The sequence below is a fragment of the Lithobates pipiens genome, unplaced genomic scaffold (genome assembly GCF_037356315.1).
Source record: "Lithobates pipiens isolate NorthernLeopardFrog02 unplaced genomic scaffold, aLitPip1_a1.2 Scaffold_18, whole genome shotgun sequence".
NCBI classification, from domain to species: domain Eukaryota; kingdom Metazoa; phylum Chordata; class Amphibia; order Anura; family Ranidae; genus Lithobates; species Lithobates pipiens.
This window is the reverse complement of record NW_027507758.1, coordinates 621,143,449-621,167,450: the sequence shown is the minus strand read 5'-3', so window position 1 is coordinate 621,167,450 and position 24,002 is coordinate 621,143,449. Positions and strand designations below refer to the sequence as shown.

General features: G+C 46.2%; 2 protein-coding genes across 2 annotated transcripts in view; both read right to left on the bottom strand.

Moving 5' to 3' along the window:
• The window catches only part of LOC143986855 (uncharacterized), a 121,533-nt gene that overhangs the window by 19,392 nt on the left and 78,139 nt on the right, over window positions 1-24,002 (bottom strand). Inside the window, 5 exon segments of the mRNA XM_077485263.1 lie at window positions 6,222-6,991; window positions 8,255-8,396; window positions 8,812-9,009; window positions 9,090-9,284; window positions 9,365-9,921. Coding sequence (XP_077341389.1) covers window positions 6,222-6,991; window positions 8,255-8,396; window positions 8,812-9,009; window positions 9,090-9,284; window positions 9,365-9,921 — 1,862 coding nt within the window.
• The window catches only part of LOC143989434 (uncharacterized), a 164,907-nt gene that overhangs the window by 62,769 nt on the left and 78,136 nt on the right, over window positions 1-24,002 (bottom strand). The window lies entirely within an intron of this gene.

The following is a 24,002-nucleotide window of genomic DNA, read 5'->3' as shown; positions in this document are numbered from 1 at the left end:
CTAAAGTCTGTCCAGGAAATAAGACATCACTAATGGAAACGTTTGGAAACATGGATGAGGACAGTAAAGTAAGCATCTGTTGAATTAATGGAAAGCTTTAAAATTTCTGAATGGGTGGGTAGGTAGGAGGGTGGTGGTGCAGGGTGTATGCTAATGAGGTCAGCTGGCCAACTCTTTCATGACCTAAAGTCTGTCCAGGAAATAAGACATCGCTAATGGTAACGTTTAGAAACATGGATGAGGACAGTAAAGTAAGCATCTGTTGAATTAATGGAAAGCTTTAAATTTTTTGCAAAATAAGTACATTAATCGTATATTGGTACATAGGGGAGCTGGAATTTAGAAAAAAATAAAAAAACGTGAACAAAGGTGAACATATCCTTTAGGAGATGAGACAGGCCGTCAGTACATCAGGATTGATCAATTTTCAAATATTCATACAATAGCTTGTAGACTATAAAATAAACAGATTAAATAATATACACAGATTTGGGTTATTTTTACCAAAGAAATGTCACAGAATATATTTTGGCCTAAAATTACGATTATTTATTTGCAAAACAAAGACTATATATAGAAAAAAACAGCTGTGATTAAATGCCACCAGAAAAAAAGCTCTATTTGTCTACAAAAAAATTTCATTTGGGTACAGTGATGTGTGACTGAGTAATTGTCATTCAAATTAAGACAGCCCTGAAAGCTAAAAATTTACTTGAGCAGGAAGGGGTGAAAGTGTCTGGTCTTGAAGTGGTTAAAGAAACATCTCCTGACATTTAGGGGTCTATTCATAAAAAAAAAAAAAAAAAAATTGCATTGCAATTCGGCTGATGAAAAAGTATGTACATTGCATCTGTGTAGAGATGGGCGAACAGTTCGGGCCGAACATCACCTGTTCACCCGTTTGACGAACACCTGAATTTGCGGGTCGCTCAGCAGGATGTTCATGTGACGAAGGATCCACAATGCACATGGCATTCTAAGACCTGATTGGGCAAAGCTTTGCTCAATCTGGGCATAGTGAATGGCTGGTTGTTAAGGAGCAGGCCTGGAAGCTGGCCATGACGTCCTTAATAACGGATGAATCATCACCTGTGAATGGGCTTCCCCACTAACCGCTGAATGAAAAAGAAAAAACATTGCCAGCAATAGAATTTTTTTTAAAAACAGCATGGGGGTCCCCTTACTTTGTCTGTAAAGTGGCACATCTGTACCATGTATAGAACCTGCTGCAGCAAAACTGATATTTATAAAGAAACAAAATTACATTTAAATTGCCAGCAATACAAAAATGTTAAAAAAAAAGAAGAAGAAAAAGAAAATGGTGTGGGGAGCTTCTCCCAATCCATACCAGGCCCTTTGGGTCTGGTATGGATTTTAAGGTGAACCACACGCCAATTTAAAAAGAAAAAAAAAAACGGAGTGGGGACCCCGGAGAACCAATACCATAACATGCTCTTAGGTTGGTGACGAATGAGGACGTCACAAGGGGGCGATGCCACCAAGTAATGTCCTGAGGTGGCCCCGCCCCTTACCTATTTAAACGACAGAGCAGGCATTTGGCAGTTAGCCTTCGTTTTTTTTTTTTTCGGGTCCAGCAGTGGCATCGTAATTGACGATAGATCTAAAATCAGGGGAACATTTTTTTTCTTTTTTTAACCGCTTCCCGCCTGCCATATGATGTCGCCGGGTTTGAGTGGTGATATCTGAATGCCTGCAGCTACAGACATCATTCAGATATCTTCTTCTTTAGCCAGCGATTCCCTACACCATAAGGATGATCATAGTGGCTGTTCAGCCTCTTGATCGTTCTTACAGGCAGCGAGAAGAGACATCTCCTCCCCCTCGCTCTGGTGCTTCTAGCGACTCACCCCAGCCATCAGTGAGTCGTAGAAGGGAGCCGCTAGCGCCGGATGCCGACGATAGAGATTTCCAGCAGTCCAGATGGTCCCCGGAGTCTCTATGATGGCTCGGAGGCCGGGTGCATTGTTATGACGTCATGCCCGGCCTCTGTATTTGAAAAAATGGCGCCTCCTCGGCTGTGAGGCCAAGATTTATTTTATTTCAGGCTTCCCAGCCTAGAGGTGAGATGTGGGGACTTGTTGATGCCAGATCTCACCATAAAGAGGACCTGTCATGCTTTTTACTATTACAAGGAAAGTTTACATTCCTTGTAATAGGAATAAAAGTGATAAAAAAAAATGTAAAAAGAAAGTGTCAAATTAGAAAAATATAAAATTAACAATAACTTTTTTTTTTAAAGCGCACCTGTCCCCATGTGCTCACATGCAGAAGCCAACGCATACGTAAGTCGCGCCACATATGTAAACGGCATTCAAACCACACCGCCCGAATGTTAGAGCGAGAGCAATAATTCTAGCCCAAGACTTCCTCTGTAACTCAAAACGTAAACAGTAAAAAAAATTTAAAGCGCCTATGGGGATTTTTAAGTACCAAAGTTTGGCGCGTGTGCAATTTTGAAGCGTGACATTAGGTATCTATTTACTCGGCCTATCATCTCATTCACATTATGCAAAAAAATTGGGCTAACTTTACTGTTTTTTTATGCATGAAACTTTTTTTTTTCCCAAAAAAAACACGTATGAAAATTTCTCTAGCAAAGAATTATGATTTTTAGGGGAGAACGGTCAGAATTTCAGAATTGGCCTGGTAGGCAAGTGGTTAATAAAGGAATTCCTGTCTTTATTTAACGGGTACATTACATACATTACATAGAGAGAGGCTCGGATTGCAGATTCTGATAAGCCCTCTGCCCGCAGAACCCCTCCACCACAGCCCAGTGTTGTCGGGGAGAGGCACTTGTTCCCATCAACATGAGGGTAAGGTGCTTTGTGGCGGGGGACGACGACACAGATCCCCCTGGATTGAGGGCATGTGGCCTGGTATGGTTCAAGAGGGGGCGCACTCGCTCATCCCCCCCTTCCCTGACCTGCTGGGCTGCATGCTCGGATAAGGATCTAGTATTAATAATTGAGGGGGGGACCCCACGCCGTTTTTCTTTTCTTAACTTTGGCATAGGGTTCCCCTTAAAATCCATAACAGACCAGAAGGGCCTGGGGTTGTATTTGGGGGGGGGCACGCCATTTTTTTTTAAACATTTTTTATTGTCAGCAATTAAAATGTAAATTATTTTCTTTATAAATATCAGTTTTGCTGCAGCAGGTTCTATACACGTCTACTTCTGTGTGATTGGGTATAAAAAAATGAAATGAAAATGAATGGTATTAGGCTATTGCAAGGTGCTGGTTGAATATTTTCCATTGATTTATAGTGGAAAATGTTGCATTTGGTCACTAATTGGTCTGATACTTAGCGCCATCTAATGGACAAATGTTGCATTTTTGGTTTTAACTTAATGGTTGGTTTAATACTGTGTTTTTATTTATTTTCTGCCCTTTAATGTCTACTGTATTCATAAATGTGTGTTGCTTACCCCTGCAGGAGTCGCTGGTGATGATGGGTTCTTGGTCCCCTCTACAACACCCAGTTATAGGTAGAAGGCTGCTCACACCTGTGTAACTTAAGTGTTAGTATGCTACCCTCTATAACACTACACAGGAAATAGGCCAAGCGACTGGTGGTAGATTAAATGAATGTATTCAAGAAATGCAATTAAACAATGCACAAATCATTCAACAAACAAACAGATTAAAGGATAACATACTAGGTATATGAGCACTGACCTATAAGCTGGTAGCAAATTTAGCTATAGAAATGCTATATTAAACTATAACTAGCACACATAGAGTTTAAGTAACGGCATCAAATATCTCAGGAAACTAAAAGTCATTGAGTGCACATTATGCATACAGCCCCGATAGTGAGGGTGGGGGGGATGTATTCCTGACTAAGGGGAACCCCTGGAAGTAACAATACCCGGGGCCCAATTGTCATGGTTAGCCGGCTTTCGTTGGGGCCCTTTTCTTGATAGTGCACATGTGGCTGTCCCTTTATAAGTGGGCAGCAGATGGCTAGTGAGCTGCCAAACAAAGTCTCTCCTGCATTAACTGTGTCAAAATTGGGATAGGCATGGATATTCAGCTCAACCCTCCTGGTATACAGGCATCTGGTCCCACACAAAGGTCAATGTCTCTGGTCCTCCACAAGGCTCAGTCTCTTTGCAGGTCCAGTCCTCCACAAGGCTCATTCTCTCTACAGGCATGGTCCTCCACAAGTCTGTCTCTCTGCAGGTCCGGTCCTCCACAAGGATCAGTCTCTCTGCAGGTCCGGTCACCCACAAGGATCAGTCTCTCTGCAGGTCCGGTCACCCACAAGGCTCAGTCTCTTTGCAGGTCCAGTCCTCCACAAGGCTCATTCTCTCTACAGGCATGGTCCTCCACAAGTCTGTCTCTCTGCAGGTCCGGTCCTCCACAAGTCTGTCTCTCTGCAGGTCCGGTCCTCCACAAGGATCAGTCTCTCTGCAGGTCCGGTCACCCACAAGGATCAGTCTCTCTGCAGGTTTGGTCCTCCACAAGGCTCGGTCTCTCTGCAGGTCCGGTCCTCCACAAGGCTCGGTCTCTCTGCAGGTCCGGTCCTCCACAAGGCTCGGTCTCTCTGCAGGTCCGGTCCTCCACAAGGCTCGGTCTCTCAGCAGGTCCGGTCCTTCACAAGGTTCAGTCTCTCTGCAGGTCCGGCCCTCCACAAGGCTCAGTCTGTCAGCTCTGGTATAGGCACTGAAGACACTCAGGCTCTTGTAGACACATGTAGCTCAAGTAACAAAAAATTGCTGTACACCAACATCCATCCAACAGGTTTACTGAAAGACAGCCAACAGGACTAAAACAACCGACCAAAGGGTGACCACGTTTCACACACACATAGTGCTTCTTCAAGAAACACTATGTATGTGTGAAATGTCACCACCCCTTGGTCCATTGTTTTAGTCCTGGTAGCAGTCTATCAAACCTGTTGCATGGATGTTGGTGTGCAGCTAATTTTTCTTACTTGGTCGACTTGTTCGCGGTTGTGAGCCGGAGCTAGCATCCAGCCCTTCCTTTTTGGTGGATTATTATCCTCACCTAGAGCAGCGATCTGTATCTCATTTCTCTTGTAGACACAGCAAGAGCCCCTGGTCTCTGTGCAGGTTTTATGCAAAGGCAACACATCCGAGCAGCACGGCTTCCTCTCAGCAAAGACCTCTCAGTGTCTAGATTTGCCCAGGAAACAGTCCTGTATCGCTCCTCATCTGTGTGTAGGGATTTTGGCTCCTGCAGCCATTCACTTCCATTATAATTGCCCCTTACAAAATACTACATTTCCAATGAGGCTCTGCGGCACCATAAGTGTCGTCCTATGGTGTTCTGATTGGCTCTGACCCACCTGCCCTCTTTTTTGGCCCTTCATTTCTGCCTGGGTAGGGGTAGGTTGGAGAGGTGGAAGAACAAGCCAGGGATTTTAAACAGTTCCTGCTCTTGTCAGCGTCAGTGGGAGAGGGGAGAGAAGCATTCCCGCTCTATATGCCGACTAGCAGAGGAGGATAGGATGAGCGGAGGATCTGCACACAGCCCTGTTTACTGTCCGTAGTGGCAGAGGAAAGGAGTCACACAGCCAGCAGCAGCACCCGGCTACAAAGCACTATGATCTGAGTTATTTGTATGAAACCACCCCTGATATAGTAAGCTAAGTGGGGGGTATTCAAATATTTTCTCGGGTGAGTGTGGCAAGCATTCGTCCAGCCGTGACAAATTCTGATTGCATTTTATTAAACACAGTGATTTCCTATGATCACCAGCTTCATCTATTGCCATTATTTGCAAAATATCTCAATAAGGCTCCATATACATTAGCAACTTCCTAAGCGCAACTCCATAAAAGCCTGTGTGTCCATGTACACATAGGCTTTGAGGATCGTTTAGGAGCAGCTGAGGTTAGACCTCTAAGTCTCTACACCACAAAATTCACCCAATGAAAGGTAATGACTCCTTTTTTTATTTTTCTACTGCTATCAATGGGCAACACGGTACAACACTTCATCCATGTCTTTGGTGATCTCTCATCTTCTTATGAACTGTTTCTTACATGATGAAGATCAGCCATGGAGTATATCTGAGGTGTATATCAGGGTGTGCTTCTTCCCCACATGAGTGCTGTGATGTCCAGCAACGTTCATATAGAAAACATTCCCCACACTAATATACCTTGAGGGTTGTGTAGGATCCCCGATGTACAGGAAGACTGGACTTCAATGAGAAACAGTTCCCTTACTCAGAACAAGAAAGTGTCTTCTCCCTCATATGAGATCTCTGATGTCTGGAAAGATGCGAGTTCCTTGAAAAACATTTCCCGCACTCGGCACAGGAAAATGGCTTCTCCCCCGTGTGCAATCTCTGATGTCTGTAAAGATGTGAGTTCCTTGAAAAACATTTCCCGCACTCAGGACAGGAGTATGGCTTTTCCCCCGTGTGAGACATTTGATGTGTGTCAAGTTGTAGTTTTTGTACAAAACTTTTCCCACACTCAGGACATGAGTACGGCTTCTCACCTGTGTGCAATCTCTGATGTGTGTAAAGCGTAGACTTCTGTGAAAAACATTTCCCGCAAATAGGACAAGGAAATGGCTTCTCCCCGGTGTGAGACCTCTGATGTGTGACGAGTTCTGAGTTCTTTACAAAACATTTTCCGCACCAAGGACAGGAAAATGGCATTTTCCCTGTGTGAGATCTCCGATGTATGAAAAAATGGGACTTCTTTGAAAAACATTTCCCGCACTCTAGACAATTATATGGCTTGTCATCTGTGTGAGATATTTCATGCACATTAAGTTTGGATTTAGAGGGGAAACACTTCCCGCACTCACTACAAAAAAACCTCTCATCTGTTGGAAGGACGGCACCGCCCCTCACAGTCCGAGGTTCCTCAGGATAAGAGGGACACGATGGTCCATCTACACTGTGTGGTGCCGGATGGACATTTGAGGTAGCCGGGTTTTCTCCTGGATTAAACGCTGAGGTTTTCCTTTTCTCCCGTCCATCTACTAAAATAAAAATAAAAGATTATTACTAGACATGAGCTGATTGGTTCCCCTAAACCAGGACTCCGCCCACATCAGGCAGCTAGCTGTCTATGAGGATCTTACAATTCGACCCTCAAGGTAACTAGTAAATGGGTCCTCTGATCTCCTACCAGCTTCTTTGTGACAAATACAGGATGGAGAACACAGCTCAGGAAAGTGACCAGGTTATTACAGGCTGATATCACCCCGCCCCTGCCCTACTCTGGACCAATCAGTGAGCAGAATGGGTGGAGGAATGTATTTAGCGTTAACCACATAACGACCGGCGCACGCAGATATACGTTGGCAGAATGGCACGGACAGGCAAACGGGAGTACCTGTGTGTCCCTTTGAATTTGCCGCTGTGCCATCACGTGTGCACCGCCAGCGTTGCATGCCCGTCGTGAGCTCCGCGAGTAGGATTGAGAGTCCTGTGGACTTGATGTCCGCGGGGATACCCGCGATCGTCTCACGGGGAGGAAGAACGGGGAGATGCTAATGTAAACAAGCATTTCCCCGTTTTGCCTAGTGATTAGGAGCTATGATCAGTGACGTGTCACACACAGCCCCTCCCCCCACAGTTAGAATCACTCCCCAGGACACATTTAACCCTTCCCTTGCCCCCTAGTGTTTAATCCCTTCATTGCCAGTGTCATTTTTACAGTAATCGGTGCAATTTAATTGTACTGATCGCTGTAAAAATGACAATGGCCCCAAAAATGTGTCAAAATTGTCCGATGTGTCCTCCATAATGTTGCAGTCACGATAAAAATCGCAGATTGCCGCCATTACTAGTAAAAAAAAATAATAATAATAAAAATGCCATAAATCTATCCCCCATTTTGTTGACGCTATAACTTTTGCGCAAACCAAATGCTTATTGCGATTTTTTTTTTACCAAAAATATGAAGAATATGTAGCGGCCTAAACTGAGGGAAAAATTTTTTTTTTATATTTTTTGGGGGGGATATTTATTATAGCAAAAAGTTTAAATAAATTGCTTTTTTTTCTAAATTGTTGCTCTTTTTTTGTTTATAGCACAAAAAATAAAAAACACAGAGGTGATCAAATACCACCAAAAGAAATCTCTATTTGTGGGGAAAAAAGGACGTCAAATTTGTTGTTTGGGAGGCACGTCGCACGACCGCACAATTGTCAGTTAAAGCGACGCAGTTCCGAATCGCAAAAAGTGCTCTGGTCTTTTGCCAGCCAAATGGTCCATTGCTTAAGTGGTTAATGACCCACCTGTGCTGATCTCTGTAGGAGAGTCCTCCTCTATAAATGTCCCCGTTACTTCATCCTCCTCCATAGACTGCTGATCATCCCTCACATACGTCTCTTCTTCTTCTGTGTTGCTCTCAACTTTTATATCTATCATATCTTCACCCTAAACCAAGAGAATGAGAGAAATTATCATCTGTAAAATATAAGTTTTTATGATGTGATATCCCAAAAAAAAACCAACTCATTGTTTCTACCAGTCCCATCTTCTAGATCAGCCTTTCTCAACCTTTTCAACACAGAGGAACCCTTAAAAATAGATCTCCGATCTCAGGGAACCCCTGTTAAAAATTTGAAATCTACAACTCATAATACATTAGTGTGATGGTCAGTGGGAAGAATGGTCCTTACACTTGTGGTCCTTGGGAAGAATTACCTCCTTGCAGATAGTTAAAAAGATCAATTGTGTGAGTGGGAACTTATCTGAGAGGCAGAAATTGCCCAATGCTGAAGGAACCCCTAGCAACCTCTGGAGGAACCCTGGTTGAGAATCACTGTTCTAGATGCTCTGTCCCACCAACCTTGTAATGGTGAGGGATGGTGTGATCTTCCTGTGTGGAATACATGGGACGCAGACATCTCTCTGGTGGGTCCCTGGTATTAGGGGACTTCATCACATCCTTGTGTTCTTCTGAAAACTCCCCCATCACTCCATATGCCTCATCCTCCTCTTTATACTCTTCTTTGACCACAATATTATAATCCTCCAGGTCTCCACTCTGAAAATTTGGTAACACATTCATTGTTTCAAACACATTTGTGTATAAGTCATAGTTACCAATGATAAGTATGAATTTACCTGATGATGGTGATCGATGGTGTGATCTTCCTGTATGGAATCCCGGGAATAGCGAGGACGGGGACATCTCTCTGGTGGGTTTCTCCTACCTGATGGCTCTATAACGATGCCCTTGGGTCCATCAGAAATCTGCTTCGTCACTCCATAGTCATCCTTGTCTTTAACAACAATATTATAATTCTTGAGGTTTCCACCCTAAATGTATAATAAAACACGTATTGTAATAAATACACTTGTGTATAAATCTAAACTATCAGTGATTGTTACTCATCTACCTTATAATTGTGAGTGTGCAATCTCTGATGTCTGCAAAGATGTGATTTCCTTGAATAACATTTCCCGCACTCAGTACAGGAAAACGGCTTCTCCCCCGTGTGAGATCTCTGATGTATAACAAGTTCCGATTTCTGTACAAAACATTTGCTGCAAGAAGGACAGGAAAATGGCTTCTCCCCTGTGTGCAATCTCTGATGTGTGGTAAGATGGGACTTCTTTGAAAAACATTTCCCGCATTCAGCACAGCAATATGGCTTCTCCCCTGTGTGAGATCTTTTATGCATGTTAAGATTAGATTTAATTTGGAAAAACTTCCCGCACTCAGTACAGGAAAACCTCTTATCGGTTGGAAGGACGGCACCGTCCCTCGCAGTCTGAGGTTTCTTAGGATAAGAGGAATACGATGGTCCATCTACACTGTGTGGTGCCGGATGGACATTTGAGGTAGTCGGGTTTTCTCCTGGACTATACTGTGTGATGTCCTCATCTTCTACTTCACAGTCTGGAGACAAAGTGAGACAATCCTCTGAGGTTTTCCTCATCTCCCGTCCATCTACTAAAATAGAAATACAAAGATTATTACTAGACATGAGCTGATTGGTTCCCCTAAACCAGGACTCCGCCCACATCAGGCAGCTTTGTCTCTGAGGATCTTACAATTCCCCCCTCAAGGTAACTAGTAAATGGGTCCTCTGATCTCCTACCAGATCATTTCTTTATTCATGGACCTTAGTCAGAGAGTGAGGACACAACTGTCTTTTATAGGTGAAGGAACAGGTTCTTGGAATTTTCAAGGTGCCAAATATCGATAACACACAATCTGTTAAAAGGAACAATTAAAGAGGAAGTAAACCCTGGGGGGTTTTACTTCCTCTTTATTTCCCTGCAAAGGTAAAAAAATAATGGGCTACTATGCATCGGGAGCCGCCAGTCACGGCATGACCCCTATTATAAATGGCACGATGTGCCCTTTCTAAAGTGCACATGCGCCATAGTCCTCGGTGCCCGGGTCTTTTGAAAATATCTCAAACCGTGGAGGTTTAGGAGGTATTTCAAGCACCTACAAGTAAGCCTTAATATAGGCTTACCTGTAGGTAAAAAAATTTGTACAGGGTGTACAACCACTTTAACTCTTGGTGGGTAGACAGTAGAGAGCAGTAGAGAAGTATGTAACCCACAACTTATTTAATAAGATACAACAGTTACATTGATGTGGCATGGGGACTAGGTAATGCCCAAGATATTGTACTTTGCGAAGGGGTCAGGAGTATGCAATTTTGTTTTGCTTTGGTTTATTTAAGTTCCTTTGTGTTATAAACAAGGAAGCTAAGGGGGGTATTCAAATATTTTCTTGGGTGAGTGTGACAAGCATTCGTCCAGCCTCTGCAGTGAATTAATGCGCTTTTACTAAACAAAAGACTAACAGATATACCTCTGGATCAACTGTGGGTATAGAATTGGGTATATGGGATTGTATGATATTATTATTTTTTGTGGTTGAACTAGATGGACTTGTGTCTTTTTTCAACCTGACTAACTATGTAACTATGTATACCTATACCAAGCTACCTGCTTCCTAGCAAAATAACCAGCCTATGGTCTGTAAACGGTAGAAATACGCTTAAAAGTTACTCAACTCCGGCTACAGTAGGGTTTATGTTCTCCACAGGCAACAAGGGCCCAGGCTTAATCTATAAGCAGTTGCTGGAGATGAGGCAAATGCATCTTAAAAAGGTATAGTTTCTTCTGGCTAGCACAGACCTTCCTGGGTGTGAAGTCATTATCGATTGCTCATGTCAGCTTATGCCTAACAGCTTTCTATTTGGAAAAGCTTACCATCCCCACATGGGTGTGGCCCCTTTCCCAAATACTGTTTATCAATTAGAGAAACATTCTCCAATCAGACCTCAAGATGGCACTGTGGTATCATACATGCCATAGGTTGTCTATGTCAGAAAAGCAGAGCTATTGTTTTCCGCAGTTACAGAACAGTAGGCCGATCCAACTATCTGATCCAACTGTTAACCAAAATGCAACAGTGGTATCTAAGTTCCCATTGTTTGACGACAGCCTGTGTAATTGTTACCAAGGCATTTGTTGGAAAAGTATCCCCTCAAACAAATTTGATGTCTGTTTCTAAGACTATATATATGAATGAGAGAGAGAGAGAGAGAGAGAGAGAGAGAGAGAGAGAGAGAGAGAGAGAGAGAGAGAGAGAGAGAGAGAGAGAGAGAGATATCTCTAATATATATGTCTCTATATCTCTCTCTCTCTCTCTCTATATATATATATATATATATATATATATATATAATATACATACACACACATACAGTGCCTTGCGAAAGTATTCGGCCCCCTTGAACTTTTCAACCTTTTGCCACATTTCAGGCTTCAAACATAAAGATATAAAATTTTTATTTTTTGTGAAGAATCACCAACAAGTGGGACACAATTGTGAAGTGGAATGAAATCTATTGGATATTTTAAACTTTTTTAGCAAATAAAAAACTGAAAAGTGGTGCGTGCAAAATTATTCGGCCCCTTTACTTTCAGTGCAGCAAACTCACTCCAGAAGTTCAGCGAGGATCTCTGAATGATCCAATGTTGTCCTAAATGACTGATGGTGATAAATAGAATCCACCTGTGTGTAATCAAGTCTCTGTATAAATGCACCTGCTCTGTGATAGTCTCAGGGTTCTGTTGAAAGTGCAGAGAGCATCATGAAGACCAAGGAACACACCAGGCAGGTTCGTAATACTGTTGTGGAGAAGTTTAAAGCCGGATTTGGATACAAAAAGATTTCCCAAGCTTTAAACATCCCAAGGAGCACTGTGCAAGCGATCATTTTAAAATGGAAGGAGTATCAGACCACTGCAAATCTACCAAGACCTGGCCGCCCCTCTAAACTTTCAGCTCAGACAAGGAGCAGACTGATCAGAGATGAGGCCCATGATCACTCTGGATGAACTGAAGAGAACTACAGCTGAGGTGGGAGAGTCTGTCCATAGGACAACAATCAGTCGTACACTGCACAAATCTGGCCTTTATGGAAGAGTGGCAAGAAGAAAGCCATTTCTCAAAGATATCCATAAAAAGTCTCGTCTAAAGTTTGCCACAAGCCACCTGGGAGACACACCAAACATGTGGAAGAAGGTGCTCTGGTCAGATGAAACCAAAATCAAACTTTTTGGCCACAATGCAAAACGATATGTTTGGCGTAAAAGCAACACAGCTCATCACCCTCAACACACCATCCCCACTGTCAAACATGGTGGTGGCAGCATCATGGTTTGGGCCTGCTTTTCTTCAGCAGGGACAGGGCAGATGGTTAAAATTGAGGGGAAGATGGATGCAGCCAAATACAGGACCATTCTGGATGAAAACCTGTTGGAGTCTGCAAAAGACCTGAAACTGGGAAGGAGATTTATCTTCCAACAAGACAATGATCCCAAACATACAGCAAAATCTACAAAGGAATGGTTCACAAATAAATGTATCCAGGTGTTAGAATGGCCAAGTCAAAGTCCAGACCTGAATCCAATCGAGAATCTGTAGAAAGAGCTGAAAACTGCTGTTCACAAACGCTCTCCATCCAACCTCACTGAGCTCGAGCTGTTTTGCAAGGAAGAATGGGCAAGAATTTCAGTCTCTCGATGTGAAAAACTGATAGAGACATACCCCAAGCGACTTGCAGCTGTAATCGCAGCAAAAGGTGACTCTACAAAGTATTAACGCAAGGGGGCCGAATCATTTTGCACGCCCCACTTTTCATTTTTTTATTAGTTAAAAAAGTTTCAAAAATCCAATAGATTTCGTTCCACTTCAAGATTGTGTCCCACTTGTTGGTGATTCTTCACAAAAAATTAAAATTTTATATCTTTATGTTTGAAGCCTGAAATGTGGCAAAAGGTTGAAAAGTTCAAGGGGGCCGAATACTTTCGCAAGGCACTGTACACACAGACTTGAAAAAGTATTCATACCCCTTGAAATTCTCCACACTTTGCCATGTTACAACCAAAGACATGAATGTATTTTATTGGGATTTTATGTGATAGACCAACACAAAGTGGCACATAATTGTGAAGTGGAAGGAAAATGATAAATGGATTTAAATTTTTTTATTTTATTTTTTTTAATAAATATGTGAAAAGTGTGGTGAGCATTTGTATTAAGCCCCCTTCACTCCGATACCCCTAACTAAAATCTAGTGAAACTAATTGCCTTCAGAAGTCACCTAATTAGTAAATAGAGTCCACCTGTGTGTAATTTTTTTTTTTTTTTTAAACAATCATTTTTATTGAGTTTTCAGTGGTATACAAATTGCCCACGCAGGGGCCATACATTTCCCACGCAGGGGTAAACCTTCAAATGTGGCAAGAGGCCACATAAGAACATATTCTCTTAACATACAATCTGTTCCTGATGCAGCAACAGGCCGCAGCAGGGCAGGTCAAAACAATACAACCTTAACTAGCTACACCCCAATGTGGGGAGAGGGTATTGCAGGAGGATTTGTGCTAAGTGTGATACGTACAGGATAAAATATCATCGGAGCATTTGGGTCAACCTATCGTCTCACTCTGACCTTAATAGAGAACTATGGATTATTCACTACATCAGTTGCCGTAGTGGTATCATCCAACCAGCAGGTCCACACCTTCTCAAATTTTTGTGGACAACCCCTGCTCGAGTAGGTGGCCTTATAGAGGGGCAAACTAGCGTTCACCAGGCTTTTCCAGAATTTGATGGAGGGGGGAGACGATTGCTTCCAGGTCATGGTGATGGCCTTGCGTGCATAGTACAATAACAAAGATATGAGTGTCTTCCTAGCTCTGAGGAGCAACATTTGCGCCACTAGCCCCAGCAGACAGTATTTAGGGTCACAAGGGATACTGATCTCAGTAGTCCTGACTATCACCAGGAGAATCTCCTTCCAGTAACACTCAATCGCTGGACAAGTCCAGAAGATGTGAATGAAGTCTCCTGGCCGATAAGAGCATCGCCAGCACGCCGAGGAATGTGTCGGCAACATCTGATGCAATCTGTGGGGCGTGTAGTGGGCCCTATGAACAATTTTGTATTGGACTAATTTGTCCCTGGCTGACACCAAAGGGGAGAATGGAAAATCCCAAACCTCCCTCCAGTCATCATCATCCAACTCCGGTATGTCCTCCGCCCATTTCCTGCGGAGGGAGGACAACTCGGGGACGGCAGCGACCAGCAGGGACCCATAAATCTGAGACATGGGTTTCTCCAGGTCTTTTACCCGAAGGATGGATTCAAGCTCAGAGTATTCTAGCACGACCGACTGACCTAAAAATTGACATCGATACGCATGTGCTATTTAAAGATAACGAAAATGGGCCCACGCTGGCACATTAAATTTAGTGCGTAGTATATGAAAGGGAGTAAGTTCCCCGTTAGTGATAACCTGTTCGAGAGTCAGGATTTTACATTTGGCCCAGGCCTGCGGGTCCGGAATGGTACTAAACTGCGGGAGGCTAGGATTCAGCCACAGGGGGGTGTGGGGAGACCAGGAGTTAGGCGGGGGTGCCCTCAGCGCCTCCCCCGCCCTAATAGTGGTGCGCATAGAAGGGGTGAGGCAGTGAGGAGTTTTTAGCCCCCTGAATATCAACCCCAAGGCCTCCAGAGACCCCACTATAGCTGCCTCCAGGACCGTTGCGGCGTTGGTCAGGTCCGGCAGCAACCACCAGTGGGCGGTTACAAGCTGAGTAGCTAAACAATATTTGTGGCAATCAGGAAGAGCCAACCCCCCATTACCCACAGGCCTGGCAAGAGTGGTATATCTGAATCTAGGGGACTTGGGTCCCCAAATGAAGGAGAGGAAAAGCTGTTTCAGAGAGTTAAAGAAGGTTTTAGTCAGCCATTGCGGGGAATTCCTAAAAATGTACGTAAGCTTGGGAAGGATCTTCATTTTTAGAAGATTAATGCGGCCTATAAGGGAGAGGGGAAGATTGCCCCACGCCTTCAATTTGGACTTGATCCCTACCAAAACAGGTTCAAGATGAAGCCGGACAAAGTCCTTGCTCTCTCTTGAGATAATAATAACCAAGTAGGTAAGTAAACCTATCCACCCACTGAAGCGTGGTAGATGATGGAGAGGTCTTGGCCCCTTCGTCAACCGGGAAGAGTTGAGACTTATGCCAATTCACCTTCAACCCGGTGAAGACAGAGAAGGCATCCATGATTCCGAGCGCGCCCCGCAAAGAGTCACCAGGATCATTCAAAAAGAGCAGAAGGTCATCTGCATAGAGAGCCACTCTCTCCTCCAGCCAGCCCACCCGAAGACCACGGACCTCAGCCGAACTCCTGAGAGCCTCAGCAATAGGTTCCATGGCTAGGGCAAACAAGGCCGGGAAAGAGGGCAGCCCTGCCTGGTGCCCCTCTGCAGGGGAAACGAAGGAGACAAGGAGCCATTCCGTTTAATGCATGCCAGGGGACCAGCGTACAATGTGCGTATCCAGTCAATAAACCGCAGTGGGAAACCCATTCTTCTAAGCACCTCCCACAGATACACCAATTCCACCGTATCAAATGCTTTTTCCATATCAAGGGTGGCAATAGTCCTAGTGCCTTGGTTATCGTGGGGGGCATAAATGTTGGAAAACAGTCTAAGAATATTGATATCCGTGGACCTACCTGGCATAAAGCCAGTTTGATCAGAATCAATCAGAGATTTGATTACTTTATTAATTCTAATGGCCAGTATTTTAGTCAATATTTTTAAATCGCAATTGAGGAGAGCTATCGGCCTGTAAGATGCGCACTGTTTGGGGTCCTTATTAGGCTTTGGAATGAGAACAATATGGGCCTCTCTCATAGAAGGTTGCAGGGAGCCCTGCTGAAGACAAGAGCGATACATCTGAGCCAGCCTGGGGGTAAGTAGTTCTACGTGGGCTCTATAATACTCTATGGGTAGCCCATCCGGCCCCGGGGACCTCCCTGCCGGGAAGGACCCAATGGCCATCGTGACCTCCTCTGGCGTGATCTCCGAAACAAGGAGCTGTCGCTCCGCATCAGAGAGCCACCCCAATGCCAGCATATCTAACAATGAGGTCATTGGTGCAGGGTCAAAGCAGTCAGGTAGTGAGTAGACATACAGAGAGGTATAAAACCTGGTGAACGCAGTTAAAATATCCTCGGGAGAGGTAACCAGTGCCCCGTCCTCCGTGAGTATTTTGGGAATAACCGTTACAGACCTGTCCTGCTGCGCCAGCATAGCTAGTAGTTTGCTATTCTTATCTCCATATTCAATGTATTTCTGTCTGCTGTCTTGTAGCCCCAGCCTGGTGGTGTTTGAGACATGGAGATGCAGTTCTCGCCTGAGCGACAAAAGGTGCTCAAAGTTGGGGACCGTCGTTGAGGCGGAGTACTGATCTAGAGCCTCCTCAACCCTGTGCTGCAATTCAGACACCCTGTCCCCAAGTTCCGCTCTGACTGCCGCCACAGCAGAAATATACGGTCCCCTACCGTAGGCTTTGGAAGCATCCCACGTCATCTCCAGGGAGGCTGACCCCACATTGCGCACCCAGTAATCCTGCAAAGAGGGGGCAACTCTGTCGTGAACTGTTACGTTATTGATCCAATGGGGCTGTAGCCTCCAAAAGGGCTTTACTCCTTGTTTTGGTGGTCCTGATAATCAATTTAAGGGGGCGGTGATCCGATAGACCGGAGGGAAGGTAGCTGGCCTGGACATTAGCCAGGAGGAGGTCATTTGCAAATGCCAGATCAATGCGGGAGGACGTTTTGAACGTGGAGGAAAAACAGGAGTATGCTCTATCCTGGGGGTGAAGCCATCTCCACACCTCCTGATAGTCAGTTGCCAGGGCCCACGAACCAAGATCAGGATTGAAAGTCGCTTGTGGAGAGGGTCTATCTAGGTCCCGGGACAGTGTGGCGTTAAAATCACCCATAAACAGGATACATGCCGAGCAATGCGGAGCCAACCTCTCATATAAAGTGTACAAAACCTGCACCTGGCTCGGAGGAGGCAAGTACACATTTACAATAACATATTTCTTATTATAGATGCTCAACACTACCATAGCAAATTTCCCCTGGGGATCCAAGTGAACCTCATGGATCAGACATGGCATTCGCTTACTGATCAGTATCGACACCCCTCGAGAGTATGAGTACTTTGCACCCAGGGTTTTTTCAGAGCCAGAACCTTACTACCAGTTAAATGTGTTTCCTGCAGCAGGACTATGTGGGGATTATGCAATTTTAGATATTGAAATAACAGCGAGCGCTTGTATTTGGAGTTGAGTCCCCTGACATTCCATGATAGAATAGTTAGCGACTCAGTATCAGAGGAGGCCATCACGGGACGTCAGGGGGAAACAAAAACAGGATGATCCAAGGCAACCAGTAGGTGTAGGCAAACCCAGATTTAGTGCACACACTTTTTAGTAGTCGAACAGCACGTAACTGAAACTTAGCTTTAAGACAAAAAGCCCCCTCCCCACAGAACATATAAAACCCTACCTCAACATCACAAGAACTGAGGTCGAAGACCAAAACACTAGGCCATCTACCCATACAAACCGATGTGGGGTTTCTTCCCATAACTTTAGAACTTTCAGTTCACTGAGGCCCCCGGATGGTGGGCCACAGGTGGGTACAGTCCTTCCCAGTAGAGTCCGCCCCAATTTTGGAAAGCAAAGTCCAGTCTTGGAGGGAGAACGGGGAGGGGCAGTAGAAGTAGACAGGGGGTGCGTCTCACACAAAAAGTGGGTAACTCAGTGGCCTCCAGTGGAGCTCCTTAGGCAGGAGTAATCACAGTCGATCCCGCCATGCAGGACAAATAAACAAACTGTAAGGGCCGGTTCACACTGCGGGCGATGCGAGGCGACACGACTTGCCTCGCCGCGATCTGACAAGTCGCCCCCGTTCTGTACAATGGAACCGTTCTGAGAGGAGCGACTCGAGTCGCTCCGACTCAGAAAAAAGGTTCCTGTACTACTTTCTATACAGAAGTCATTTGCAAGTTGCCGCTGAGGTCGCGGCAGGTCGCGGCGAGGCAAGTCGGTGTCGCCTCGCATCGCCCGCAGTGTGAACCGGCCCTAAGGCAAAAGCTGGATTCAATGAGGAGAAAGGGCCGGGAACAAAATACAAATGTTGCCAGGATTCTACCCAGGTCAAATCATTGAAGAAGAAGAGGGATACTTTGCTACCCCCCAGTGATCACTTTCAGCCATTCCAAGTGCCCGACCACAGATGTTCAGTGGGCATCCAGCCACGCCGCCGCAGCCTCCGGGGTGTCAAAGAAGCGGGTGTTATCACCGTCAGTAATTCGTAACCTGATGGGATACAGTAGACCAAAACGAATTCCTCTTTCTCTGAGCCGGCATCTCACATCGGTAAAGGACTTGCATCGTTGCTGCACTTCCTGAGAGAAGTCCGGAAAGAATAGAAGTTTGGTGTTCTCATACTTGATTTCAGGCATGGTACGAGCCGCCGCAAGAATGTGGTCCCTGTCGCGGTAATTTAACAGCCGCAGCAGGAAGGGGCGCGGGGTGCCCCCGGCCTCGGAGGGAGTGGTGGGACCCTGTGAGCTCTCTCCACCACGAAGGTGGGTGGCAACTCCCCCAGGTTGAACAAAGTGGACAGGAGTCCTTCAGCAAACTCAGCGGACCTAGGGCCCTCAGCCCTTTCAGGAAGTCCAAGTATGCGGATATTGTTGCGCCTCAGGCGATTTTCAGTATCAATTGCACGATCTTGCAGCGCCTTCACCTGAATCTGCAAGGCCTTCAACTTCCCTGGAGTCTGAGCGGACCGTATCCTCCACCACAGAGATTTTATCCTCCACTTCAGCGACACACGAGCAGAACTTATCCATGTCCTGGCGGATGAGACCAACATCTACACTCAAGAAGTCTATCTTGGCTGTCAGGGTTTCTTTACAGGATGTTATGGCTGCCAAGATCTCCGCTCCCGTGGGAGCCCCCACCTCCCCGGAATCCGCGGCCTCCCACGCGTCGGACGCCATCACAGCCGCGGAACGCCTCGAGGATGAGGCAGCGGCCGGCAGGGGGGCACGTGGAGTCCTGGAGCCGGATTTAGAACAGCGGGTCTTAGGGTGGCCCATCCGAGGTTCACCCCGCGGTGAGGGAGGATCCTGGGGGATGTTGCGGTGAAGAGCCCGTCACCAACTGGAAGGGGCAGCAAACGCCCGGGTTCTCTTTGCAGGTCAGGATAGGAGTGGGTGAGATACTCACTCAGGGTCCGGGCCTCCAGCAGGGCACAAATACAGCAGGGGGAGACACAGAGGGCAGAGCAGTACTTGTGCTGTTGGGTACACGGGGGGGGGGGGGCAGTACGGTCACCTCCAGGACACATCGGCAGTCTCTAGGGGGCAACACTATGATGCTGCAGTACTACACGAAAGACCCAAGGATGAAGATGAAGGGTGAGTCCAGGAAAGCAGGGTACCAGATGATGGCTATAAGGGACCCCCCTCCTCTCCCCCGGCCCCCTCCCTGACCAACCTTCATCCTGGAACTTCCTGCGGGCATAGAGGGAGCTGGTGTCCTGCTTCCCGCAGACAGCGGAGCCCCAGACCGCGGATGATGGGCGCAGAGCAGGCCCCAAGATGGCCGTGAGGTCCTACGTGCCAAACAGTCTCGCCAAACACTATCCGCCGGTCAGGCCCCGCAAATTGCAGCTTGATTGGGTGCAGGGGACCTCCGATGGTCCCAGGAGGCGAACAGGGGAGTCCCCAGGCAGTCTTAGGAGGAGGATGGGGGCCGATTGTGAGGCCGCAAGATGGCGGAGGGCCTCGAGCACTCCGGAGCGGCTCCGCGGGATCTACTCAGTTCATCCAGCCCCCACACCGCCTCACACCGTCCCAGGGGCGACCGCCGTGTGTGCGCCGCGGTGCACTGCCTCCCCACCCGCAGAGCGCAGTATCGGAGCCCGGGGGGCCGGCGGCGAGGTAGGCCGCAAGATGGCGGCGGCACCACGGCGGAGGAGGCCAGACATAGCCCTGTAATTCACCGATCGGCGGCCGAGCAGGATAATAACCACCAGGGCTGCTGCGGATGGCTGCGGGCGTCAGGTAGGGATGGCGTGGAGACTTGTCCTGCAGAATAGGGCCCAGGATGGATGCGGATGGGATCAGGATGGCGGAGCTCCACTGAAACACGTCCTGCTCCTGTTACATCCAGACACGCCCCCCCACCTGTGTGTAATTTAATCTCAGTATAAATACAGCTGTTCTATGAAGCCCTCAGAGGTTTGCTAAAGAACCTTGGTGAACAAACCGCATCATGAAGGCCAAAGAACACAGCAGACAGGTCAGGGATAAAGTTGTGGATAAGTTTAAAGCAGGGTTAGATTATAAAAAAAAAAAAAAAAAAAAAAAGATCTAAAAACACAACACAAGCAACAGGTTCTATTTAAATAGTCCACAGCGACGGTAAACATTCATAGGCCGCTCATCGCATCAGGTGTTGTCACCGTAACCAAAAAAGTCTGTATAAACAAAATAACCTTAGAGGCTGGGGGTTACTTTTGCAACAAAAAGGGTCTTAGTAGGATAATATAAAAAGATACAAAATGTATTAATTTTACGCAAGTAAAAAAACATATGCTTAAAGAGGAAGTAAAGGCTATTTAAAAAAAAAAAAAATGCAACCTGCAAGGCAAAGGCATAATGAGCTAGTATGCATAGCTGTGATACGCCGGAGCCGCGATGACGTCACTCCTGCACATGCGCACGGGAGCCGTCCCGAGCAGCATATCGCTGTGATCTGCGGCCTGCCCAGTGCGCCTGCGCCGTAGACAGTGGTGGCTGTGTTTTTGTAAATATCTCCTAAACCGTATAGGTTTAGGAGATATTTCTTGGACCTGTAGGTCAAAGTGGTTTGTAAGGGTTTACAACCACTTTAATATTACAAAATAAATTGCAGCTTCACAGTATGGTTTAATCAACAAAAGCACCACAGAGGTGCAGTGGGACACAACTGAACAAAAAACACAGGACACAAACACATTTTGTTACTGGTCGTCTGGACACCAGGTGGCTATTAGATATGTGCAATTCGTTTCGTTCTGAATTTGTTTTTTTAACTAATTTTGACTAATTCGTTAATTCGTAAATATCCAAATGAACAAAAACCTGTTTAACAAATTTTTCAGAATATTGGTAAATTCGCAAATTCGGAAATCTGGAAATCGGAGAAACCAAAAATGTGAAAATCTGAAATAATAAACTAGCTAATAATAACTTAACTATAACTAGCTATTAAATTATAAGTGTAAAAAATTTAAAAAGAAAACAATTGCGCTAGGTGTGAAATAAACAATACATAAATAAATTAATAAATAAACTGTGAAGGATACCCTGCAGCTAAGCAGAGAAGAAGAGAAGAACAGAAGACGGCGACAGTGGCGATAGAAGACCGGGCCACCGCCTGTAAAAGAGCTAGAAGGAGGCGCGGTGGCCCGGCAAGAAGAACCGAAGAAGGGGGACAAGACCCCCGAAGAGGGGGACAAGACCCCCGAACTCGGAAGAAGAGGGCGGCGGCGAAGAAGAAAGCCGGGCTCCTCCACTAGTGAAAGAGCTAGCAAAAGAGCAGAAGATAGCGGAGGAGTCCGGCGAGAAGACCCCCGAAGACGGAAGAAGACCCCCGGAGCTGTGCAATAAACTATTTTTGTGTGTTGTGTTTTTTTTTTACTTTTTTTCACCAGGTGAATGGGTAGGGGTACATTGTACCCCATACTCATTCACATAGGGTGGGGGGCCGGGATCCGGGGGCCCCCTTATTAAAGGGGGCTGCCGGACTCCGATAAGCCCGCAGACCCCGACAACCAATGGCCAGGGTTGTCGGGAAGAGGCCCTTGTCCTCATCAACATGGGTCCCCAAGGCACCCCCCCATGTTGAGGGCACGCGGCCTGGTACAGCTCAGGAGGGGGCGCCCGCTCGTCCCCACCCCCTTTCCTGGCTGGCCGGGTAGCGTGCTCGGATAAGGGTCTGGTATGGACCTGGGGGGGACCCCCACGCTGATTTTTCGGCGTAGGGGTTCCCCTTTAAGTCCATACCAGGTGAAGTGAAGGAGGTGTCGCTGGCCCCGGCTACCTGGAGATGTGCTCAAAATGAGCGGACTTTTCTCCGGGCGGGAAAAGTCCGTTCATTTCAAAAGTGTGGCGAACTAGCACACACACGGCCGGATTGTCCGCCGAAATGCGAGTCCAAAAATGCAAAGTGCAAAAATACTTTCTTAGTCCGCCGGACTTTTGGGTAAAAAAAAAGTCAGCCGGAGCCCACACGGCGGGATTGTCCGGCGGACTTGAGTCCGCCGGACTTTTCCACCGGATTGTTTGATCGTGTGTGTACGAGGCATTAGTAGAACAGCAGGCTTGCTGTTGGAGTACCACCGACTGTCCTCACAGGTAACCGGCCAACGTTTGTGGAAAGTGGTTTCAAAAGGTGCTTCTGTCAGGAGACAATCACTGCGCATCAATGGACGTTTCCTTCCACCAGTGGGATGTAGTCATCCAATGGATTTCCGCAAAAAGTTGTGAGGAGAGAAAAAAAAAACCCTAGTTAGACTTACCGGTAACGGTATTTCTACGAGTCTTTTAGGACAGCACCTGGAGAGAGCGCAGCTCCACCCACTTTCCCAGGAAACACTGCAGATCACTTTAAAGACCGGACACTTCCACCATGGCCTCAGTTGTTCATAGAGTACCTCCAGCCATGCTGAAATTAAATAAGCAGAACATAGCAATAACACCACATTTTTCTAATACAATCTAGGGTGGGTCATCGGCGCTGTCCTGAAAGACTCGTAGAAATACCGTTACCGGTAAGTCTAACTAGGGTTTTCTCCCTTTCGTCTTTCAGGACAGCACCTGGAGATGATAAGAGAGTACTTACTCTAGGGTGGGACCACCGCCTGCAGAACCTTTCTGCCAAACGCTTGGTCTGAAGCTGAAAGCAGGTCCAACCTGTAGTGGCGGGTGAAGGTGGAGAAGCTTGTCCACGTAGCCGCTTTACACATCCGATTCGGAGAGGCCCCCGCTCTTTCCGCCCAGGATGTTGCTACTGCCCGAGTGGAATGGGCGCTACCCCTGCGGGGGGCTCTACTCCGGATGCTCTATAGGCTTCCCTAATAGCCATTCGTAGCCACCTAGCTATAGTATTTTTGGACGCACTATAGCCCTTCCGTGGTCCTGAGAATGCGACGAAGAGAGAGTTTGACTTCCTGAACTTACTTGTGATCTCTAGATAGTGTAATAGGCACCTTCTTACATCTAGGCTATGAAAAGACTTCTCCTTAGCATTTGAAGGTGAAGGACAAAAGGTAGGTAGAACTATTTCCTGCGTCCTATGGAAGGCTGTTGAGACTTTTGGTAGGAAACCCGGGTCAGTTTTAAGAACCACCCGGTCCGGAAATATGTAACAGAAAGGCTCCACTATTGATAAGGCTTGTAACTCGCTTACTCTTCTAGCAGATGTAATAGCCACTAAAAGAATTAACTTAAGCGACCACAACCTGATAGTCGCTTCTACTGGGGGTTCAAAAGGTTCCTTGGTCAATGCCTGTAGAACCAATGACAAGTCCCATTTTGGAAAAAACTTAAATGGTACAGGCCTAGCTCTGGCC